Consider the following 22,933-nt stretch of genomic DNA (forward strand, 5'->3'; position numbering starts at 1 on the left):
TGGAGAACGGCTTCATCAGTGTGATGAATGTGGAAAATCCTTTAGCCGAAGCTCCACTCTCATTCACCACAGGAGACTTCATACTGGAGAAAGACCTTATGAGTGCAGTAAATGTGGGAAATCCTTTAAGCAGAGCTCTAGCCTCAGTTCACATCGGAAGGTCCACACAGGAGAAAGGCCTTATGAGTGTCAGGAGTGTGGAAAATCATTTAGCTGCAAATCTAACCTCATTATCCACCTGAGAGTTCACACTGGAGAAAAGCCTTATGAGTGTCAGGAATGTGGAAAATCCTTTAGCTGCAAATCTAACCTCATTAACCACCTGAGAGTTCACACTGGAGAAAGGCCTTATGATTGTGGAGAGTGTGGAAAATCCTTTAGTCAAAGATCCATCCTCATTCAACATCAGAGAATTCATACTGGAGAAAGGCCTTATGAATGCCATGAATGTGGGAAATCTTTTAGCCGAAAGTTTAGTCTCATTTACCACCAGAGAGTTCACACTGGAGATCGACCTCATCAGTGAAGAGAATGTGGGAAATCTTTTAGCTGCAAATCTAACCTCGTTGAACACCTGAGAATTCACACTGGAGAAAGGCCTTGTGAGTGTGGGGACTGTGGAAAATCCTTTAGCCAAAGTTCCAGCCTCATTCAACATTAGAGAGTTCACAGTGGAAGATGTCTTACGAGTGCAGTGAATGAAGGTAATCTGTTAGCTGCTAATTTGATCTCATTCAATACCAGAGCCTTCAGACTAGTGAAGAGCCATAGATATGCTGGGATGTACAGTTCTAGTATAATTACACTGGAGGAGAGAAGTTGTGAGGGAGCCATCTGCCTGAATTAAAGCCCATATATCCGAAAGTCTGCAATGGGGAGATTGCCCTAAAGTTCCAGGTATGTGAGAATCTTTAAGGAACTGTGTTATAATTTCTTACCTGCCCAGGACCCTTGCCAGCTTTATGTCAGTGCCATCTATGGCAGAATTCATTTCACCTCTATCACCTGGGAGGTCCACAGTGTGCAAAAGTTACCTCCCAACATACTCAGGGAAGCTGACCTGTGTCCCATCCCCATCTGCAGGAGAAGTAATGAGTAGTCTTAGCTCTTATGGGGTCCTCATTCCCTTCTCATTTCCAAAGTAGGGCCTGGACCCGACCTAGTCTGGGCCCAGTGGACCCTGTCTGAGTTCTATTAGTGACTTGTCGGGAAGCACTGCATTTTCAGGGACACGATAGTTTCTGGTGACACTTCTCTTGGATTTTCCCAGCCTCCGAGTCACGAAGCTGGGAACTGCATGCCTCTTATTGCTCTGCATTTTGTAATAATAAAGGCATCAATGTTTAAGCCACCTTTGCTCTTGGGGTTCTATTCACTGTGTGAGGTGATCTGAAAACAACTGGGCTCTACCAGCATTAAGGACTGCACAGCTCTCGTGGAGGTCCCATGCTTTGTGTGCCTCACATGTCAGTATGATTAAGAATATAGCTCTCGGGCTTCCCTGGTGGCGCAGTGGTTGGGAATCTGCTTGCCAATGCAGGGGACACGGTTCGTGCCCCGGTCGGGAGGATCCCACATGCCACAGAGCGGCTGGGCCTGTGAGCCTTGCCTGCTGAGCCTGTGCGTCTGGAGCCTGTGCTCCGCAACGGGAGAGGCCGCAGTGGTGAGAGGCCCGCGTACCACAAAAAAAAAAGAAAAGAATATAGCTCTCTTTCTGGTTTTGGCGTAATGTACATTGTTGCCCAGGGTCTCCTAGAAAAGACTGCAGGGTTTCAGGGTCCTAATTTGTGGACTGGGTATCAGGGTTTTTTATGGGCTCAGAAAACACCCTGAGGAGCCAGGAAGTTACGACAGCCTCCAGTGCTTCTGATAACAGCACAAATTGTTTTTCTTATTCACAGTAAATATCACATACTGCTCAGCAGTTATCCTGCAAAAGAACCGCATGGCCTGATCCCCAGAGTTCACTAGATAATGCCACTGTAAGACTAGGGCCAGGGGGAACCATCTTGGTAAAGGAACCCTGGAGCGGGGGAGAGTGCAGTGGAGTAGATGGAGTGTGCCCCTTCTAAAATTGCATCAACATGCTCCATTGACTGTGACTGTGCAGTATCAGTGGGCACAGATGCCCAGAAATTCTCAGAACCTCCAGGCAAGTGTATCTTTTGTAGCTGAGGCCACTCTGAAAGAAAATAAACTATTGGTTTTCTGGATTCCTATAGCCTCTCTTGGATGTTCAGCTAAAGGCCATTGCTACACAGAGAAACAAGCATAGAGAGAAAGGAGATCCCTTGGTCCTGGGTCCCCAACCCACTGGCCTTGGACCGGCACCGATCCTCGGCCTGCTAGGAAGCGGGCTGCACACAGGAGCTGAGCGGTGGGCAAGTGAGTGAAGCTTCATGTGCTGCTCCCCATTGCTCACGTTACTGCCTGAACCATCACACACCCCACCTCACCCCCAACCCTTCCCCTGTCTGTTGAAAAATTGTCTTCCACGAAACCGGTCCCTGGTGCCAAAAAGATTGGGGACCGCTGCCTTAGTCCACAGTGTGGCTCTGTGACCAGCCAGCATTCCTGTTAACTCAGGTGGGAAGGAATCTATTACTCATCAGTATTTGCTACCACTAAGGCAAGGCTGCTCCTGCAAGGTTATCAGAAAAGAGAGGCAATATAGGATTGCCAGGCCTGATTTTCTGAAAAGAGTGGGATATCTATATTTTTCTTTTGAACCATTTTGTAAATTTTTATTCATGCATAGTCAACATGCAATATACTGTATGTATTTGAAGTATACAATTTAAATTTTACATACATATAAACCCATGAAACCTCATCATAATCACAATAATGAACGTCTCTCACCCCCAGTTTACCTCAGGCCCTTCTCCACCCCAGGCCTCTAGGCCATCATTGATTTACCTTTATTTATAATAGATTATTTTGTATTTTCTAGAATTTTATATGATTTTATTCATAAAATGTTTACTTTTTTTTTCTGGTTTCATTCACGGTTCATTATTATTTTCAGATTCTTCAATGATCCATAGTAGTTCATTCTTTTTATTGCTGAGTAGTATCTTTTCTATACTTATACCATTTGTTTATTCATTTGTCTGGTTAAGAGAATTTGGGTTACTTCCAGTTTTGGCTGTTGTGAGTAAAGGTGCTAGAACGTTTGTATGTAATTCTATATGTATGTATGTATTTTCACTTGCCTTGTGTTAGTAACTCAGAGTATAATGCCTGAGTCATAGAATAGGTGAATGTTTAACTTACAAAACTGCCAAATGGTGACCTAAAATTATGGTTTGCTTTTGTATACCCACCAGGTTTATGTAAAATGCTTCCACATTCTTGCCAATACTTGGTATTATCAGTCTTTCGAATTTATACTTTTAGTAAGGAAGCAGTAGCTTTAGTTACATCTCCCTAAGGATTCATGGTGTTGAACATTTTTTTCATGTGTTTATTTGCCATCTGTTTACCTTCTTGGTAAAATATCTGTTTATATCTTACGCTTATTTTACTTTTTTATGTTGTGACTATTTCCCTTTTCATTAACAAGTAATCTCATTTTTGTTCCTCAATTTTTGTGCATTCTGTACAATGTAATTACCGCATACACCATATACTTAGAATTTTAATCTGCATTGTTCCTATATTCTTTTTTTATATAAATTTATTTATTTTATTTATTTATTTTTGGCTGTGTTGGGTCTTCGTTGCTGCACGCGGGCTTTCTCTAGTTGCGGCGAGCGGGGGCTACTCTTCGTTGCAGTGCGCGGGCTTCTCATTGCAGTGGCTTCTCTCGTTGTGGAGCACGGGCTCTAGGCGTGCGGGCTTCAGTAGTTGCGGCATGCAGGCTCAGTATTTGTGGCTCACGGGCTCTAGAGCACAGGCTCAGTAGTTGTGGCACACGAGCTTAGTTGCTCCACGGCATGTGGGATCTTCCCGGACTGGGGCACGAATCCGTGTCCCCTGCATTGGCAGGCAGATTCTCAACCACTGTGCCACCGGGGAAGCCCCTGTTCCTATATTCTTAAGTCTAGGCTTCCAATAATACAGTTAAGTCCTGCTTTGTAGTGTTTTCCAATTTCCCTGATATAAATACTCCCACCATGGCCAATTTCAAACTGCCAACATGATGTCACTGAACATGGAGTTGGGAAAAGTTGCCAGAGGTCCATCATTCTAACTCCACCATACTGTTCCAGTAGCTACAATAACCTGTAGGACACAAATGATAATAAAACATAATAAAATTATTAGGAAGTGACAAGTTTGAATCTTTATTTCATGAAAGTATAATTGACTGAACATATAAACTGCATGTATTTAAGGTGTACATTTTGATGTTTTGATACATGCTTACACCCTGAAACCAAAATTTTCATTGGAAACAAAAGACAATCTATTGATATAATAATGGCACTTACTCAGTTAAATTATTCAATTCACTACTTCAATTATGCAAGAAACAAAAGTAGAGCAGGCAAGATATTTCAAGTACAGGCAGTTGTTGAGGGAAAAAAAAACCCAAACTTTGAAAATGCTTTTCTCACAAAGGATCAGAAGGAATGCATATTAGGGAATTCCCTGGCGGTCCAGTGGTTAGGGCTCTGCACTTCCGCTTCAGGGGGTGTGGGTTCTATCCCTGGTCTGGGAACTAAGATCCCGCATGCTACTCAGTATAGCCAAAAAAAAAAAAAAGCGTATAAATTAAAAGTTGAGATGCAGTTTTCCAGCATTTTATTTTGGAGTCAAAACCATGCTGTTTTCAGTATGAATCCTCTAGTATTTTGTGTCTTTGTTCTTGTTGACAAAAAAGCCATAAGTAATCCAACATAATTCATAATAATTGGGGTTCTGTAAAGTGATTGGGGAATTTCAGTACATTTTAGAACAATCAGAGGGAGCACAGTTATAATTTAAAGTGTTATTAGCTCTAGACATTCTCAATATTATCACCCATATTTAACAGAGGAGCAGATTTTAGGCCCTAATTTCTAAAGTTATCCAGTGCATATAAACTAGGATTTATTGAAGACTCTTTCTCTCTGTCTATCTTTTTGTCTTTGTCACATACCAATTGTCCATATTTGGTGCATACTGTAATAACAAATATAATTAGCACTAATGTTTTGGGAAGAAAATAGTTGCCTATTGTGCACAGTTCTGGGGCAGGATCTTGAAGGGCATATCTCACGAGCTACAATCATGCAGCTGTATACAGGCATCTGGCAGGGGCTAAAAGAGCACTACGGGAATGAATCAAACAGCCAGGAGGTCATATCGGGAGAGTGAGAACAGATGCTACTGTATGTAAGCAAATCCAAATGTTACTGAAAGTATCCTCAACCATAATTGATTCGTTTCATACATATACAGGTGGGGAGGAAAGTGTGTTGTTAAATTTATCCTCGTGTATTTACACGAACTTTTCCAAGTAAATTTAAACACGAAATAAAAAAAGGAATTAGTAGACAAAAATAACACATCAACTGAGAAAATAAAATGACCAGAAATCATGTTGAAGACATATCAAAAGAATATCTTTGACATACAGATCAGGTTCATTAACTTAAAGTGAGAAGTAACCAATTTTATTTAGATCTGAGACACCACCATAGATGTTAAGTGTCCTAGGATGAATGGCATCTCATGGTGGATTACAGCTACATTGATCCCATCCATTGAGGCCCCTATACCTCACATAATTCAAGTGAATGTGCCATTAAATCTTCACAGGCCAATACTTTGCTCTTAGATGTATTCTAGCCAGTGCCTATTTTAACAGCCTCTCCTTCGCCTACATAGGAACTCAGTACTATACACCTTTACTTAGTTGCCCATGGGATACCACAACGGTTCAGCCATCACATACAACCTCAACTGACAAGAACTTAATTGGATCCAGCTGTCCCCACACACCCAAGTATGGCGCTACATTGATGACATCCCTCGTGAGGGGATTTGCTAGACACTTGTGCAAGGCATACGTTCATCGTTGTGCTTACAGAGAGCAGATCGGCTACTGCCCCACACGTTTCAGCTTCATGCCACCCCAGTGGATTTCTTAGCTTCATCCAGTGTGCCTAAGGGCTACTCTATTGCTTATGTAGTTAAAGGGCACCTTTCCCTGGCCTTCCCTTTAAAATACCAACTCTAGGGACTTCCCTGGATGTCCAGTAGTTTTTTAATTAAAAAAAAAAATACTCCAGCCATTTAGGATGGTCACTATAAGGTCTTGACCAAAATTCCTGTTGGCAATATATTAATTCTTGGTTGCTCATGTCAAATGCTGTTTTCAAGATTTTAGCCCCCAAGGTCTATTGGTTTTATTTCCCTAAATACTTCTCACTTCTGCAGGCATATCCTCCTCCATATCAGACTTCCCTCTCTTTATATGACTTGTAGTATCTGCATTTGGGGGCCACATATAACCTTTTGGCCTCCTGCCAAAAAAAAATCTGTATCTTAATTGTGGTTGTGCCTATGTGATTCTACACGTGATAAAACTGCATAGGGACTTCCCTGGTGGCGCAGTCGTTGAGAGTCCACCTGCTGATGCAGGGGATGCAGGTTCGTGCCCCAGTCCGGGAAGATCCCACATGCCGTGGAGCAGCTGGGCCCATGAGCCATGGCCCCTGAGCCTGCGTGTCTGGAGCTTGTGCTCTGCAACGGGAGAGGCCACAACAGCGAGAGGCCTGCGTACCGCAAAAAAAAAAAACCAAAAAAAACTGCATAGAACTACACACATGCACACACACACGTAAAAACGGTGAACTGTGGAAAAGATACGAGGATTTAACCAATGTCAAATTCCTTGTTTTGACATTAAGGTTACATAAGTTGCTACCACAGAGGAAACTAAGTGAAAGATACTCTGTATTATATCTGCAACTTCCTGTGAATATAGTTATTTTGGAATAAGACATTGAAAAAAATAAAACAACAGAGCATGTGTCTTGTCTTGCTAAATCCCCACAACTTCCCCGAGCAGTAAGAATACAATCCAAATTTCTCATGATAGACTCCAAATACATGCAGCAGCCCTTGCCCTGCTCATCTCACTACCTACCAGTCTCCTGCTCCAGCCCTGCAGTCTTTCACTCTCTCTACCAACAAGCCAAGCTCTCACTAACCTTGGGGTGTTGATACATGCTTTTCTCTTTGCAGGGAATTTTTCTTCACTTTCGCACCTGGATGGGGTCTTCATTGCACTGTGTAGCTGTACAGTTCAGTGTCCCATTTTCCCACATTTACAGATGTGAATCCTGAGTACTGAGGAGAATGGACATGACCAAGGTCAGCCAGTTGGTAAATGGCACAGCTCAGACGAATTAGAAAAACAGTCTGTCTGTAGAGTCCAAGCACTTAGCTACTAGCCCACACTGCCTTGCTTCACATGTGAATTGAGAAAAGAAGATACAAGGCCAAGCAATCCAGTTCCAAGCTTCATCTTTTTTTATTATGAAGACAATAATATGTTCTCTTTAAAAAAATAACAAAATATATATGGAAATGCAAAAGGCTTATAATAGTCAAAGCATTTTATATTTTCTTAAATAGAACAAATTTGGACTTTAAAGACCTGATTTCAAAACTTACTATGAAGCTATAGTAATGAGACCGTGTGGTATTGGTGAAAGGATAGACAATGGAGCAATGGAAGAGTCCAGAAATAGAGCTACATGCATGTCATTAATTTATTTTCAAAAAAGTTGCCAAATTAAAAATGAAAGGATAATATTTTCAACAAATTATTCTGAAAAACTGATATCCTCATGCATAAAAGTAAAGAACCTCAACTCTTCCCTCAAAATATTCACAAGTGAACTCAACATGGGCTATAAACCTTAATATAAGAGATGGAAATATATACCATCTTTTTTTGTTTGTTTTGGTTTTTTTTTTTTGGTGGTACTTGGGCCTCTCACTGTTGTGGCCTCTCCCATTGTGGAGCACAGGCTCTGGATGCACAGGCCTAGCTGCTCCGCGGCATGCGGGATCTTCCCGGACCGGGGCACGAACCCGTGTCCCCTGCATCGGCAGGCGGACTCTCAACCACTGCGCCACCAGGGAAGCCCTACCATCTTAAATATAACAGGAAGAATGCTCTTTGTTCTTGCTTTAGGCCAAGATTTCTTACATAGGAAAAAAAACACAAACCATAAAAGAAAAATATGATAAACTAGACTTTAATAAAATTAAAATTTCTTACAGTTCAAAAGGTACTGATAAGGAAATGAAAAAAAAATCTTATCTATAGCCTAAGAAAAAGTATTTACAAAACCTATATCTGACAAAAGGCAGGTATGCAGAACATGTAATAAGGTAAACAACACTACTAAAAAAATAGGCAAAACATCTGAACACATATTTCATTAGATGTGATACATGAATCATAAGTAAGGACATGAAAATATTCAGTATTATTATTTAAGGAAATATGAATGAAAACCACAGTGAGGTCCCACTGCACACTCATTTTAATGGTAACATTAAAAGACTGACAATATCTAGGTGTTGAAGATGTGAAGAAAAGTGGAACTCTCACACATTGCTGGTAGGAATGCAAAATAGTAAAAATAAATATGGAAACACTGGCAGTTAATGAAGTTAATCATCCACTTATTCCTAAGTATAACTACAAGAGAAATGGAAACCTGTGTCCACAGAAATACTTGTACATATTGGCACGTTTCCAGGAACTTTATTCTTCAAAGCCAGCAACTAGATAACAAAAACAAACATCCATCCACAGATGAATGGTTAAGAAATTGTTATATTTACAAATGGAATACTCCCCATCAATATTAAGGAATAAACTGATACAGGGGGAAAAACCCCCATCAACTTCAAAGCGTTATAGTAAGTATGGATGTGTGCATCATCTATATCAACAACAGCCTTAGAGAGACCAAAAGCCTTTCTACTGAAAGGCTTAACATCCAACAGGAAAACAAAAGAAAGACTGGGATCTGGCCCTCAGCTGCCCAGTTCTGATAGGCCACTGCAGGTGACATAATGAAAGATTCACTCCTCACCTTGAGACAGGCTGGGACCTGGGACCTGAGACCCTTTACTGCAGTACTTGCACCTGGACAAACGTCTTCTTGAACAGCAGAATACAAAGAAACTGTAAGGGACTAAAAATAAATATATGCATGAGAAGTTGGGGCAAATTATAAACAATAAGATATGAAAAGGCCAAAATCCAACTGCCACCTTTGAGGTGACTGCCTGCCGGGAGCAAAAGCAGTGTACTATGCATGATACCTGCACAGAACACCACCAAGGGGGCAGGCAGACCCACTAATCCGCTCCTGCTCTTCCCCCCATTTAAGAGACCAGCTCACCTCTTCGTGAGGAGAGAGCAAGTGCATCTATTACTTGTTTTTGCTCCTTCCTGCTGCAGCACAAGTCCCAATAATGCCTAAATTTTCATCTGTCCTCTTATCAATTTCTTTTTATTTTTTAAATTATTTTAAAATTTATTTATTTATTTATTTGGTTGCCCCGGGTCTTATTGCAGCGTGTGAACTCTTAGTTGCAGCATGCATGTGGGATCTAGTTCCCTGACAAGGGATCAAACCCGGGCCCCCTGCATTGGGAGCTCAGAGTCTTAACCCCTGGACCATCAGGGAAGTCCCTGGCCTCTTAACCAATTTCTATTGATTAAAGAAATCCAAGAGGGATTTCCCTGATGGCGCAGTGGTTAAGAATCCGCCTGCCAATGCAGGGGACATTGGTTCCAACCCTGGTCCAGGAAGATCCCACATGCGGTGGAGCAACTAAGCCAGTCACACCTACTGAGCCTGTGCTCTAGAGCCCACGAGCCACAACTACTGAGCCCGCATGCCACAGCTACTGAAGCCTACGCGCCTAGAGCCCATGCTCCACAGCAAGAGAAGCCACCACAATAAGCCCACGCACGGCAACTAAAAGTCCACACGCAGCAATGAATACCCAACGCAGCCAAAAAAAAAAGGCAAAAATCCAAGAACCCAAGTCGGTAACTGTCTTTGAGCTATACTAAATGGCTCAAGATTAAGGGCCACTGGGAGATGCGAGAGACCCTGCTGCACCCCCTCAAGTTAAATGAGCTGTGCCATTTCCTGATTAGGAATCTTGCCTTTTTTTTTTTTTCTTTTTGGATTTTTGTGTGTGTGTGTGTGTGATTTTAGTTCCCCAACCAGGGATCGAACCCACGCCCTCAGAAGTGAGAGTGCAGAGTCCTAACCACTGGACCTCCAGGGAATTCCCAGGACCCTTGCCTTCTTGCATTCTGGCCTCTTTACCACTCCTGCCAGCCTCTATACATATGCCCTCAGGTAACATCCTCATGGTGCCCCCAACAGCGGTCACCTGTGCCTCTGTCTTCTCGTCCCCTGTCTCACCCACATGGGTCGTCCTGCCTCATCCCTAAACTTTGGCCACTTCCAACCATGCCCTTCAGAGTCCAGCAACTCAAGGATCTCGTGTCTGGGAATAAAGACGCAGACGTAGAGAATGGACTTGAGGACATGGGGAGGGGGAAGGGTAAGCTGGGACGAAGTGAGAGAGTGGCATGGACATATATACACTACCAAACGTAAAAGAGATAGCTAGTGGGAAGCAGCTGCATAGCACAGGGAGATCAGCTCGGTGCTTTGTGACAACCTAGAGGGGTGGAATAGGGAGGGTGGGAGGGAGACGCAAGAGGGAGGGGATATGGGGATATTTGTATACATATAACTGATTCATTTTGTTGTATAGCAGAAACTAACACAACATTGTAAAGCAATTATACTCCAATAAAGATTTTTTTTTTAAAGCAAAAAAGGATAATTTTACACCATGATCAAGTGGGGTTTATCCCAGGAATGCAAGGATTCTTCAATATACGCAAATCAATCAACGTGATACACCATATTAACAAATTGAAGGAGAAAAACCATATGATCATCTCAATAGATGCAGAGAAAGCTTTCGACAAAATTCAACACCCATTCATGATAAAAACCCTGCAGAAAGTAGGCATAGAGGGAACTTTCCTCAACATAATAAAGGCCATATATGACAAACCCACAGCCAGCATCGTCCTCAATGGTGAAAAACTGAAACCATTTCCACTAAGATCAGGAACAAGACAAGGTTGCCCACTCTCACCACTCTTATTCAACATAGTTTTGGAAGTTTTAGCCACAGCAATCAGAGAAGAAAAGCAAATAAAAGGAATCCAAATTGGAAAAGAAGAAGTAAAGCTGTCACTGTTTGCAGATGACATGATACTATACATAGAGAATCCTAAAGATGCTACCAGAAAACTACTAGAGCTAATCAATGAATTTGGTAAAGTTGCAGGATACAAAATTAATGCACAGAAATCTCTGGCATTCCTATATACTAATGATGAAAAATCTGAAAGTGAAATCAAGGAAACACTCCCATTTACCATTGCAACAAAAAGAATAAAATATCTAGGAATAAACCTACCTAAGGAGACAAAAGACCTGTATGCAGAAAATTATAAGACACTGATGAAAGAAATTAAAGATGATACAAATAGATGGAGAGATGTACCATGTTCTTGGATTGGAAGAATCAACATTGTGAAAATGACTCTACTACCCAAAGCAATCTACAGATTCAATGCAATCCCTATCAAAATACCACTGGCATTTTTCACAGAACTAGAACAAAAAATTTCACAATTTGTATGGAAACACAAAAGACCCCGAATAGCCAAAGCAATCTTGAGAACGAAAAATGGAGCTGGAGGAATCAGGCTCCCTGACTTCAGACTATACTACAAAGCTGCAGTAATCAAGACAGTATGGTACTGGCACAAAAACAGAAAGATAGATCAATGGAACAGGACAGAAAGCCCAGAGATAAACCCACGGACATATGGTCACCTTATCTTTGATAAAGGAGGCAGGAATGTACAGTGGAGAAAGGACAGTCTCTTCAATAAGTGGTGTTGGGAAAACTGGACAGGGACATGTAAAAGTATGAGATTCGATCACTCCCTAACACCATACACAAAAATAAGCTCAAAATGGATTAAAGACCTAAATGTAAGGCCAGACACTATCAAACTCTTAGAGGACAACATAGGCAGAACACTCTATGACATAAATCACAGCAAGATCCTTTTTGACCCACCTCCTAGAGAAATGGAAATAAAGACAAAAATAAACACATGGGACCTAATGAAACTTAAAAGCTTTTGCACAGCAAAGGAAACTATAAACAAGACCAAAAGACAACCCTCAGAATGGGAGAAAATATTTGCAAATGAAGCAACTGACAAAGGATTAATCTCCAAAATTTATAAGCAGCTCATGCAGCTCAATAACAAAAAAACAAACAACCCAATCCAAAAATGGGCAGAAGACCTAAATAGACATTTCTCCACAGAAGATATACAGACTGCCAACAAACACATGAAAGGATGCTCAACATCTTTACTAATTAGAGAAATGCAAATCAAAACTACAATGAGATATCATCTCACACCAGTCAGAATGGCCATCATCAAAAAATCTAGAAACAATAAATGCTGGAGAGGGTGTGGAAAAAAGGGAACACTCTTGCACTGCTGGTGGGAATGTGAATTGGTACAGCCACTATGGAGAACGGTATGGAGGTTCCTTAAAAAACTACAAATAGAACTACCATATGACCCTGCAATCCCACTACTGGGCATATACCCTGAGAAAACCATAATTCAAAAAGAGACATGTACCAAAATGTTCATAGCAGCCCTATTTACAATAGCCCGGAGATGGAAACAACCTAAGTGTCCATCATCGGATGAATGGGTAAAGAAGATGTGGCACATACATACAATGGAATATTACTCAGCCATAAAAAGAAATGAAATTGAACTATTTGTAATGAGGTGGATGGACCTAGAGTCTGTCATACAGAGTGAAGTAAGTCAGAAAGAGAAAGACAAATACTGTATGCTGACACATATATATGGAATTTAAGAAAAAAAAAGGTCATGAAGAACATAGGGGTAAGACAGGAATAAAGACACAGACCTACTAGAGAATGGACTTGAGGATATGGGGAGGGGGAAGGGTAAGCTGTGACAAAGTGAAAGAGCGGCATGGACATATATACACTACCAAACGTAAGGTAGATAGCTAGTGGGAAGCAGCCGCATAGCACAGGGAGATCAGCTCGGTGCTTTGTGACCGCCTGGAGGGGTGGGATAGGGAGGATGGGAGGGAGACGCAAAAGGGAGGGGATATGGGAACATATGTATACATATAACTGATTAAATTTGTGGAAAAAAAAAAAAAAAAAAAAAAGGATAATTTAGGGGGAAAAAAAAGGATCTCATGTCTGCACTTGACTTAGAACGCTGAACCCCACCCTCCCCCCCACCGCCGCATGTCTCCTGCCCGGGCATCACATATTTTCCCCCTCTTTTGGAGACTACTTGGATTCAGATCTTGGTGTTTCTAGTTCCATTTTCTTTATGTATCCCACAACTAGTATTTAATAGCAATAGGTGTTAGCCACTGTTTCAGAGGCGTAAAGCAGAGAAAATCCCTTCCCGCAGGTGGATCACAACTTTTGTTCTTTTATGCTTTCTATTTCATTCTCCTACCCTTGGCCATTTAGATGTCATCTTCAATCTGATCATCGGACTCACTGATTCATTCTTTAAATATCCCCATCCTCCTATGTATTCTACTCAGTCCTTTCTTTATCAATGTTTTCCATAACCAACATTTTCCCAATTTTTTTGAAGCATATCTTCTTGCTCCTGTGGCTTTTTTCTTTACTCATGTCCTGGATTATTTTATCCACTTATTTTAATTTCTTTGTACTTCCAATTCTTTATACTATATAACATATGTTGCTTACTATGATTTTTGTGAGGTTGCGATTCTTCTTCCGTATCTAGTTACTTTTCCCTGGATGTATGAGTTGCTCTGTGTGTGTATGGAGGAATGGCCAAGGTCAGGCCAGATGCCCTGGCAGATGCAAGAGTATGAAATGAGGAGATGGGCCAGGGAAGTGAGTCCAGTTTTCACCACACTAGGTGGCCAGGCTCATCTATTTTCATCTTAACTTAGCCAGGGTGGAGGCGTCTCCTGAGCTGTCATCCCAAAAGTCTGCGGGATGAGAGGGTATGGCCTGACAGCCCAGGGGCAGCTGATCTGCCTGACCTCTCCTCAGACCCTCTTGCCAGATATCACGGTCTGTTCCAGCACCACAGTCTGAAGCTGGTACAGCTGGTAATGACTGAACCGAGGCCATGTAGGTGGTAACTGAAACCGCTTTTCTGTGTGTGTGTGTGTGTGTGTGTGTGTGTGTGTGTGTGTGTGAATTGGCAAAGGGTTTCAGGACGGTAGGGAAGGGCACAAAATATGGAACACTTCCCTAATTTGTGTGTCATCCTTGTGCAGGGGCCATGCTAATCTTCTCTGTATCATTCCGATTTTATTACATGTGCTGCCGAAGCGAGTATGAAACCGCTTTTCTTTTTTTTTTTATTTGTTTATTTATTTACGTATTTATTTATTTATTTTTGACTGCGTTGGGTCTTTGTTACTGCACGCAGGCTTTCTTTAGTTGCATCGAGTGGGGGCTGCTCTTTGTTGCAGTGAGCAGTCTTCTCATGGCTGTGGCTTCTCTTGTTGCGAAGCATGGGCTCTAGGCATGCGGGCTTCAGTAGTTGTGGTGCGTGAGCTCAGTAGTTGTGGCTCATGGGCTCTAGAGCGCAGGCTCAGTAGTTGTGGCGCACAGGCTTAGTTGCTCCACGGCATGTGGGATCTTCCTGGATCAGGGTTCGAACCCGTGTCCCCTGCATTGGCAAGCGAATTCTTAACCACTGCACCACTAAGGAAGTCCCTGATAATTTGGCTTTATTGAATTTTGTGAAACTGTGAGGGCTCGGGGAGCGGCGAAGTTTTTTTTTACCAGAGACAGTCTGAGCCCTGCTCTAAGTAACTCGAAGCCACTGGGGAGCTTCCACAGAGGAGGCACGTGTCCAGACTCGGTTATAACAGGGTCCCTATGATGGCTGCTTTGAGGATAGAAAGAATTGTGTGGGAATTCCCTGGCAGTCCAGTGGTTAGGACTCCGTGCTTTCACTGCCGTGGCCCCGGCTTCAATCCCTGGTCAGGAACTAAGATCCTGCAAGCTTTGTGGCTCAGCCAAAAAAAAAAAGAAAAGAAAGGAAGGAAGACTACTGGGAGGAGGGTAAGCCAGTTAGGAGCTGACCTCATTAATCCAAGGGAAGGATGATGGGGCCTGGGCCGTGCAGGGTAAAACGTGGTTTGATTCTGGATACAACTTGAAAGCAGATAATGTTAGGATGACTGCAAAAGTCCCTTCTCTCCAAAAAACAGTCCATCTGCTTCCCCATCTCTTCTCTCATCTTCCAGGTGGTCACTCACTCCACAAGAAGTCAGGAAACAGAAGTGCTGAGTTTTCCTAAAATCTCTTCCTCCTGCTTTCCCCTAGTGAGTGTAAGACCCCACCCCTCCCACCACATTTTCAAACCAGGAGCCTCTCCCCATTTTAACCCCTTCCTCTTCCTCAGTCCCCACAAGTCCATCAAACATCATGTGCTTTCTTTACGTAAAATAAGAACTGCTCTTTCCCTTCCCACTAAATGATCTTGATTTCAGCCCCTACAATTTCTTTGTTGGATTAGGAACCCCTCCTTTGGGGTCCTGGGGCACCCTCTGACTCACCAGCCCCGATGCACAGGAGGAGAGAATCCCCCCACCCCCACCCCCCATTGTGCCACACGGCTTGAGGGGTCTTAGTTCCCTGTGTCCTCAGCAGTGAAAGTGCAGAGTCCTAACCACTGGACCGCCAGGAAATTCCCAGAAGGAGAGAATCTTAGCCTTGTTTTCTGCTTCACTTGCAATCCACAAGTCTTGGAAAATTGGAAAGTGCTAACTTTGTATAAGACTCACATAGGACAAAATTTGATGTGAGATGAGATTAAACATTATATCCACACTTAAGTGTGAATGTTGTTATAATTCACTGCAGAAATATGTGTGTTTGATTGTGGCCTATTGCCCCAGGCCCAGGGCTGTTATATAATACCATACTGGAAAGCTGGAGCTGCAGCTGATGAAGATTCCAACAGAGATTCCATCAACAGTTACACTTTATCCAATCACGTCTTTAAATGCATTATTGTCCCTGATCCTATAAAAGGGAGGAGCCTTGGGAAGGCACATCAGATGAACCCAGTTCAGAAAGTGAGTCACACAGTGAGTCCTCAGCCTTCAGCTCAAGATTACCCAGTCTGAAGTTCAGTCTTCTGGAAGAGGTGAGTTTCCCATTTCATGTGTGTGTGCAAGTGTGCATGCATGTATATTTATGCATAGCTGTGGGGAGAAAATTCCTAGGTACAAAGATATGGATGTCTCTCAGGCATGGGGGATGGTCGATTGTGACAGCTGCTCTGGCTGTGCAAGATCTGGCCTGACTGAAGTAGACTTCTCCTAGGAAAGTCTGTTAGTCTGGCATTGCTTTTTGTTAATTTTATGTTCTAGTAATTCATTTTTATTGCATCTGGTGGCAGAGGAGGTCCACGACCGACTGAGATGATGGTGGGGCTGAAAATGAAAGGGTGTGTGTCAGTTACCAGTGAATGCTCCACATGCATCACATGTATCAATTCATTTAGCTCCCATGGCAATTCTGAGCTGGGTGTCATTAGAGATCAGAGCCCCCATGACAAGGATGGAGGCCTGATGAGTAACATGTCTGGGGTCACACAGCTTGTAAATGCCAGGCTCCAGGTTGAGAACATTGGCAGTCTGGGGGGGGTTTGTTGTGTTTTGTTTTTTATTGAGATATGATTGACATATAACATTGTATTAATTTCAGATGTACTGCATATGATACAATATTTGCATGTATTGGGAAATGATCACAGTAAGTCTAGTTAACATCTGTCAGCATTCATCATTACATTCCTTTTTCTTGTGATGAAAATTCTAAATATGGCAATTTCGAATTCCAAGGTCCTAGCCATAATAGTGCTCCGTGGCCTTGTTTGTGTGAAATTGAGTGCATGTCTGCAAATGTGACCATGTGGTCTGTGTGTGCCTGGGGTAGTCCAGAAAGAGAACCCATGGGACTTCCCTGGCCGTCCAGTGGTTAAGACTCCACATTTCCAATGCAGGGGGCACAGATTCGATCCCTTGATGGAGAGCTAAACTCCCACATGCCATGTGGTGTGGCCAAAAAAATAAAGAGAGAGAGAGAGAACTCGTGGGGAGTCCCACATGAATGAGGAGGTATGGATTATACAGAAAAAAGAAAAACAATAGAGACCAGTATACCTGGATGTAGATAACCAGCCACAGCACCTAAGGTGCGGTGGGAAGGGTGAGGACAGGCCCAGGCAAAGCCTGGTGGAACGACGAAGGACTTAGTGCTTTTCCCTGAGAGCAAGAGGGAGCCATGGAGGGAATTAAGTGGAGCAGTGGAGCATGACCTGAGCAGATTAACATTTTAAAAAGGTTGACTAAATAGGTGTGATAAGTGGATTAGGGGAAGGCAAGGATGTGTTCAACTTTCTCCTATAGGGTTTTGCCTAGATCATCTTTGCCTCATTCATTGATGAGATCAGGGTGACTAGTTTGATCAGATCAGCAGGTGAGGTTGACACAAAACATGATGTCAGTTAACAGAAATTAATTAGGTATTTGGGAGCCCACATATCCCAACAAACACCCACATTTTCTGATTTTGTGGCACGATGTTTGCTTTAAAAAAAAATCAACAAATCCAGGGACTTTCCTGGCAGTCCAGTGGTTAAGACTCCAGCTTCCAATGCAGGGGGCGCAGGTTCCATCCCTGGCTGGGGAACTAAGATCCCACATGCTGCGTGGCGCAGCCAAAAGAAAAAACAAAAAAAATCTGGGAATTCCCTGGTGGTCCAGACTCCGTACTTTCATTTCCAAAGGTGCGGGTTTGATCCCTGGTTGGGGGAACTAGGATCCTGCAAGCTGCGTGGTGTGGACAAAAATAATAATAATAATAATACAAGTCTTTGAAATGTTGACTATATATAAAAACACACACACACACACACAAATAGAGCAATGATATAGAAAGAGGATTAAATCTTTTATCTGTTTGACATCCCAAGGGGTATGCCTGTGGTTGCCCAGATCATTGATTTGCAGTCACAAATCAATATTGAATAATACAAACTCAGTTTCTCCTCTGAATCCTACACTCCAGTAGAAAAGGATAGGCAATACAAACAGCTCAATAGGGACTTCCCTGGTGGTGCAGTGGCTAAGAATCCTCCTGCCAATGCAGGGAACATGGGTTAGAGCCCTGGTCCGGGAAGATCCCACATGCCGTGGAGAGACTAAGCCCGTGCACCACAACTACTGAGCCTGTGCTCTGAAGCCCACATGCCCAGATCCCGTGCTCCGCAACAAGAGAAGCCACCGCAATGAGAAACCTGCGCACCGCAACGAAGAGTAGCCCCCCTTCGCTGCAAGTAGAGAAAGCCCATGCACAGCAACAAAGACACAACGCAGCCAAAAATAAATAAATTTATTTTAAAAAAGAAAGAAACATCAATATAAAATTATAACTTTGATAAGATCAGTGAAGCAAAGATAAATGTTTTTCATAAGGAAGGGTAATTGGAAAAAAGAAAGAGGTGAAAGTAAACGGAAAATTTCCTGAGGAATGTATCATTGGGCTGACACGGGGTGTAGCTGAGGTGGTTTTGCAGATGTTTGTGTCTGATGTAGGAGTTTCTAACACAAGATGAAATCACGTATATGGATTCCAGCCTGTCCTATTTCATTCACTTTCTTGTCAATTGTTTGAAATATTTTGTTTTCTTATAATGACTGAAAGAACATCTTTGTACTAGATCACCTTTGTTCAGTTAAATCATGTCCAATTACAACTTAAGACGCTATTTACTGTTTAAAATTGAACTTTTAAAATTGAAATGTAATGCACATACAGAAAAAAGGAAAAGTGAAGTATATAACTTGGTGGATTTTTACAGAGAAACACTCGTGTGTAACTACCTCCAAGATCAAGAGGTAGACTATCGCCAGCTAAAATTGGAGGTACAGCATCATAGGAACTCTCTCTTTAGTCCCAGGCAAACTGGGATGGGGTCGTCCTATGGAGCCCTCCATATGTACCTATCCCAGGATCTACTATTGTTTCCAAGATTTTAACCAACATCCTAAATAATATTGATAGTATTTATATGCTTTTCAATGAACATAAACGAGAAGAAAAAAAATGTATTGTTTGGTGCCTGGATTATTTCATTTGACATTCTGTTTTGTGGTTATTCTATGTTGTTGCATGAAGAATTTCTTCTCATTACTATCAAATATGCCTCTACATCAATTAATTGTAATCTGTCCCATTGAATGTTGGACATTTAGAGTATTTACAGCATGGGAATATTATGAATTATGTTGATAGAAACATTATTGTATATGCCTTTGATGCAATTTCTGGGATGACTGATGAGGTTGTGCTTTTCTCCATTTGTGTATTCACCAAATGTCTAGTAGAATTCATCCATGAACTCAACTGAACCTGAATTTTGTTTGTTGCTTTTCAATTATACCAGTGTTGTTATTTATTACATATCTCTTCTATTTCTAGCTTGCAGTTCTTAAACATCCACCAGTTGTTGAAAGAGATCCCCCAAGAAACAAGTCAGCAGAGATTGAATTCCTGAAGTTGCAGCTCTGAGAATTCTTGTTAAGAATGGCTTTAGACCTCAGAATCTCCTTTCAAGATGAACCATCCAGGAAGGATCCTGGGTCAGACAATCTAGAGCTTAAACCCAGCCAAGGATCTGCCATCCAGGAGAGAGAGGGGATCTCTGAGTTCCGGAACACTCAGCTCAGCTTATTTCAAAACAGCAATAACTCATGTGCAAGGCAGGAGCTGCAAAGACTCTATAAATTATTTCACTCATGGCTGCAGCCAGAAAAACACAGCAAGGATGAAATAATTTCTCGTTTGGTCCTGGAACAGTTTATGATCAATGGCCACTGCTGTGACAGGTCCACTTTACAAGAGAAATGGAATGCAAGTGGCAGAAACCTGGAGAAATTCATGGAAGATCTCACCGATGATGGCATGAAGCCACCTGGCTTAGTAAGTAGAGGGTTCTGACCCCCAGGGTGAGGGGCAAAGGGGTGTACGGAACAAGTAGTCTGTTGGAGTTGCCTGGAAGTAGAGAAAGAAGTTATCATAGATAGTAATCAGGCTGTGTTCACAGGTCCACGTCCACATGCAGGGACAGGAAGCCCTCTTTTGTGAGAATACACCCTTAAGAGAAGTCATTGTTCACTTCACAAAACAGTTGTCGACAGGAACTCCAGCAAGAGAGAACATGGGGACACCTTTCTGGACTCCTCAAGATACTTCCCTGGAAACAAGACAAAGTGAGTGGGGAAAGCCCAGGTACCAGAGGGATGATCTGTGTGGACTCTTTCTTGGGCATAACTTCACTGAGTCACTTTTTCCCCCACTACAGAAAGTGAAGGTAAAGAAAATGGTGGCAACATTTCTTTGAAAACTTGTCAAGTAAATGACCGTATTACTAGTCCAAGCAATCAAATACCTTTCCTACTCATTATCCAAGAAGAGAACAGTCCGAGGCCTGAAGAAGGAGGTGTTTATTTGGAGAATCCACTCAGCTCCAGAAGAGCAGGTCCAGGCCCCTCCAGGTCCCAGGAAGGATCCCTGAAAGGACCCTCCTATCAAGATGTCCTTGTGGAGGTGGAACCAGAGTTTCTCTTCAAGGCAGACCAGGTCACCCTTGAGCCTGTTTCTACGCATCAGAGCACTGAGGGGAACTCTGCACGTGGGGAACACCAAGAAAGATTCCACGAAGCCCCAAAAGTATATAAATGTGAGACGTGTCCCAAGATCTTTAGGTATCCCTCTCGGTTAAAAGTTCACCAGAAAAGACACAATAATGAGAGGACATACATTTGTGCCGAGTGTGGCAAAGGCTTCTTCCAGGCATCAGACCTACATGTGCATCAGAGGATTCATGCAGGAGAGAAGCCTTTCATGTGCAGCATGTGTGGAATGGCCTTCAGCCACAAAACCAACCTTCGGGCTCACGAGAGAATCCACACGGGAGAGAAGCCCTATGTATGTTCCCTTTGCCAGAGACGCTTCCGCCAGTCCTCCACCTACCACCGCCACCTTAGGTTTCACCAGAAAATTGCCCTCAAAAGTGTTCCCTCCACACTAAAAGCTTCCTTGGCTATGGCCCCAATGTGATGTATATAAATTATGTATGTGCGTATGTTTATTTCCATAGTACTGCTCTATAGAATATAAAAATAATTTTTAAAAAGTGGCAACTTCCCTGGTGGTCCAGTGGTTAAGATTCCGCACTTTACTGCAGGGGGCACAAGTTCCATCCCTGGTCGGTGAACTAAGATCCCACATGCCTTGCAGCACGGCCAAAAATAATAATAATTAAATAAGATTAAAAATTTAAAAAGGAAAGAAAATAAATAAATAAAGACAATTTTAAAAAAAGAATGTAATTTCCTGATTGTATTCTCCATTTATTGTTTCACACCCCCCCCAAAAAAAGTAAGTTTATGAAGAGCAGGGAATTTCTCAGTTTTGTTCACTAAAGTATCTCAAGTGCGTAGAAAAGCATCTGGATGTGTTATGTTGGTGTTTATTCTTTAAAATTTTGGCGTGTGTCCCACGTGAGAATGAAACGGAGCAGGATCCTATGGTCCTTGCCCCACCCCCCATGTCCTCAGCCTGCTTTTGTCTGTGGAAAATCTTTAGCAAAAGAATAAGTTTAATCAGAGAAGTGAGAAAATGCAGAAACAAAGGAAAACAGTCAAAGGAGACCAATTAATTGTTTAGTCATTAAGCAAAAATCAAGGAGCTTTAGTTCCTCCTTAAGGACTACAGATAATATTCTGAGCCATATCCTGGGAGCTCTCTTGTAGATACTGAAACCCCCACCAGGTGGAAGAAGTTAATAGCATGATAACCAGGCTGTAGCCATGACATAAGCTGCCACAATTCCGAGAATTGGCCTCAAAGAAATGGTGAAAGAACGGACCCTGAACCTGAAGACTAACTGTGCTTAAAACAATCAAGATGACGCTGACTGTGCTGTTTCTGCATGTGGTCCCCTCCCTCCGTCTGTAAAAGCTCTTGCCCACTGATTGTCGCGGGGGGTGGGGTGGGGGTGGAGTCAGCCTTAGGACAGCCGTCCACCCTCCCCATCCCCCGGTTGCCGGCACCCAAAATAAAGCACTTTCCTTTCCACCAACCTGGCCTCTTTATTGGCTTTTGAGTGGCGAGCAGCCGGACCCCACTTTCGGTTACAATAAGACAGTGAGTTCCAAGCTCAGTGGTCCAACGAGACTTTCCCTGCCTGCTGCCCTGTCCTCTGTCCATACCCTTTATCTCTAGTGCAGCCACAGGCACCTAAAAAGGTGGGGAGCGGAGATGGAAACTTGGAAAGAGGCCTTAAGTGACGAAAGGGACCCTTTGTATTTAAATAATATGTAATCATATAATTTACTGGCAATTTAATAGCTAAACTGGACCTAAAGAAGAATGGTGACTGAAAGTTGCAGATAAACTGGACCTAAAGAAGAATGGTGACTGAAAGTTGCAGAATGCAATTTTATTAACAAATACCAGAAAAGTCCAATGTTTTCCATGCATTTCTTCCAGTAGATGGAGTGTGTGGGGGTAGGGAAGGCTTATTTGCAAAACCAGTTTGAAAGAGCAGTTTGGAGAAAACGGATTCTGTGTACAGTCGAGGCAAAAGCTCACATGATAGTTATTGTGAACACATTTGTGATCTGGCTTCAATAGGAAATTAGGGTTCAGTCTCATTGAGAAACTAGAAGGTGCCCTATAGAAATGGACTGAATATTGGAACAGG

The 22,933-nt window shown here is 42.5% G+C and overlaps 1 protein-coding gene across 1 annotated transcript; it reads left to right on the top strand.

Moving 5' to 3' along the window:
• Nucleotides 1-19,749: 19,749 nt before the first annotated feature.
• LOC307067068 (zinc finger and SCAN domain-containing protein 4-like) lies at nt 19,750-21,461 on the top strand (the record flags this gene model as incomplete). The annotated part of the gene is made up of 3 exons (XM_079724349.1): nt 19,750-20,145; nt 20,270-20,435; nt 20,528-21,461. The coding sequence occupies 3 exons, from the start codon at nt 19,750-19,752 to the stop codon at nt 21,283-21,285; spliced, it is 1,320 nt and encodes a 439-aa protein (XP_079580475.1). The 3' UTR covers nt 21,286-21,461.
• Between the last annotated feature and the right edge of the window lie 1,472 nt (nt 21,462-22,933).

Source organism: Hyperoodon ampullatus, assembly GCF_949752795.1.
Source record: "Hyperoodon ampullatus genome assembly, chromosome: 18".
NCBI classification, from domain to species: Eukaryota; Metazoa; Chordata; class Mammalia; order Artiodactyla; family Ziphiidae; genus Hyperoodon; species Hyperoodon ampullatus.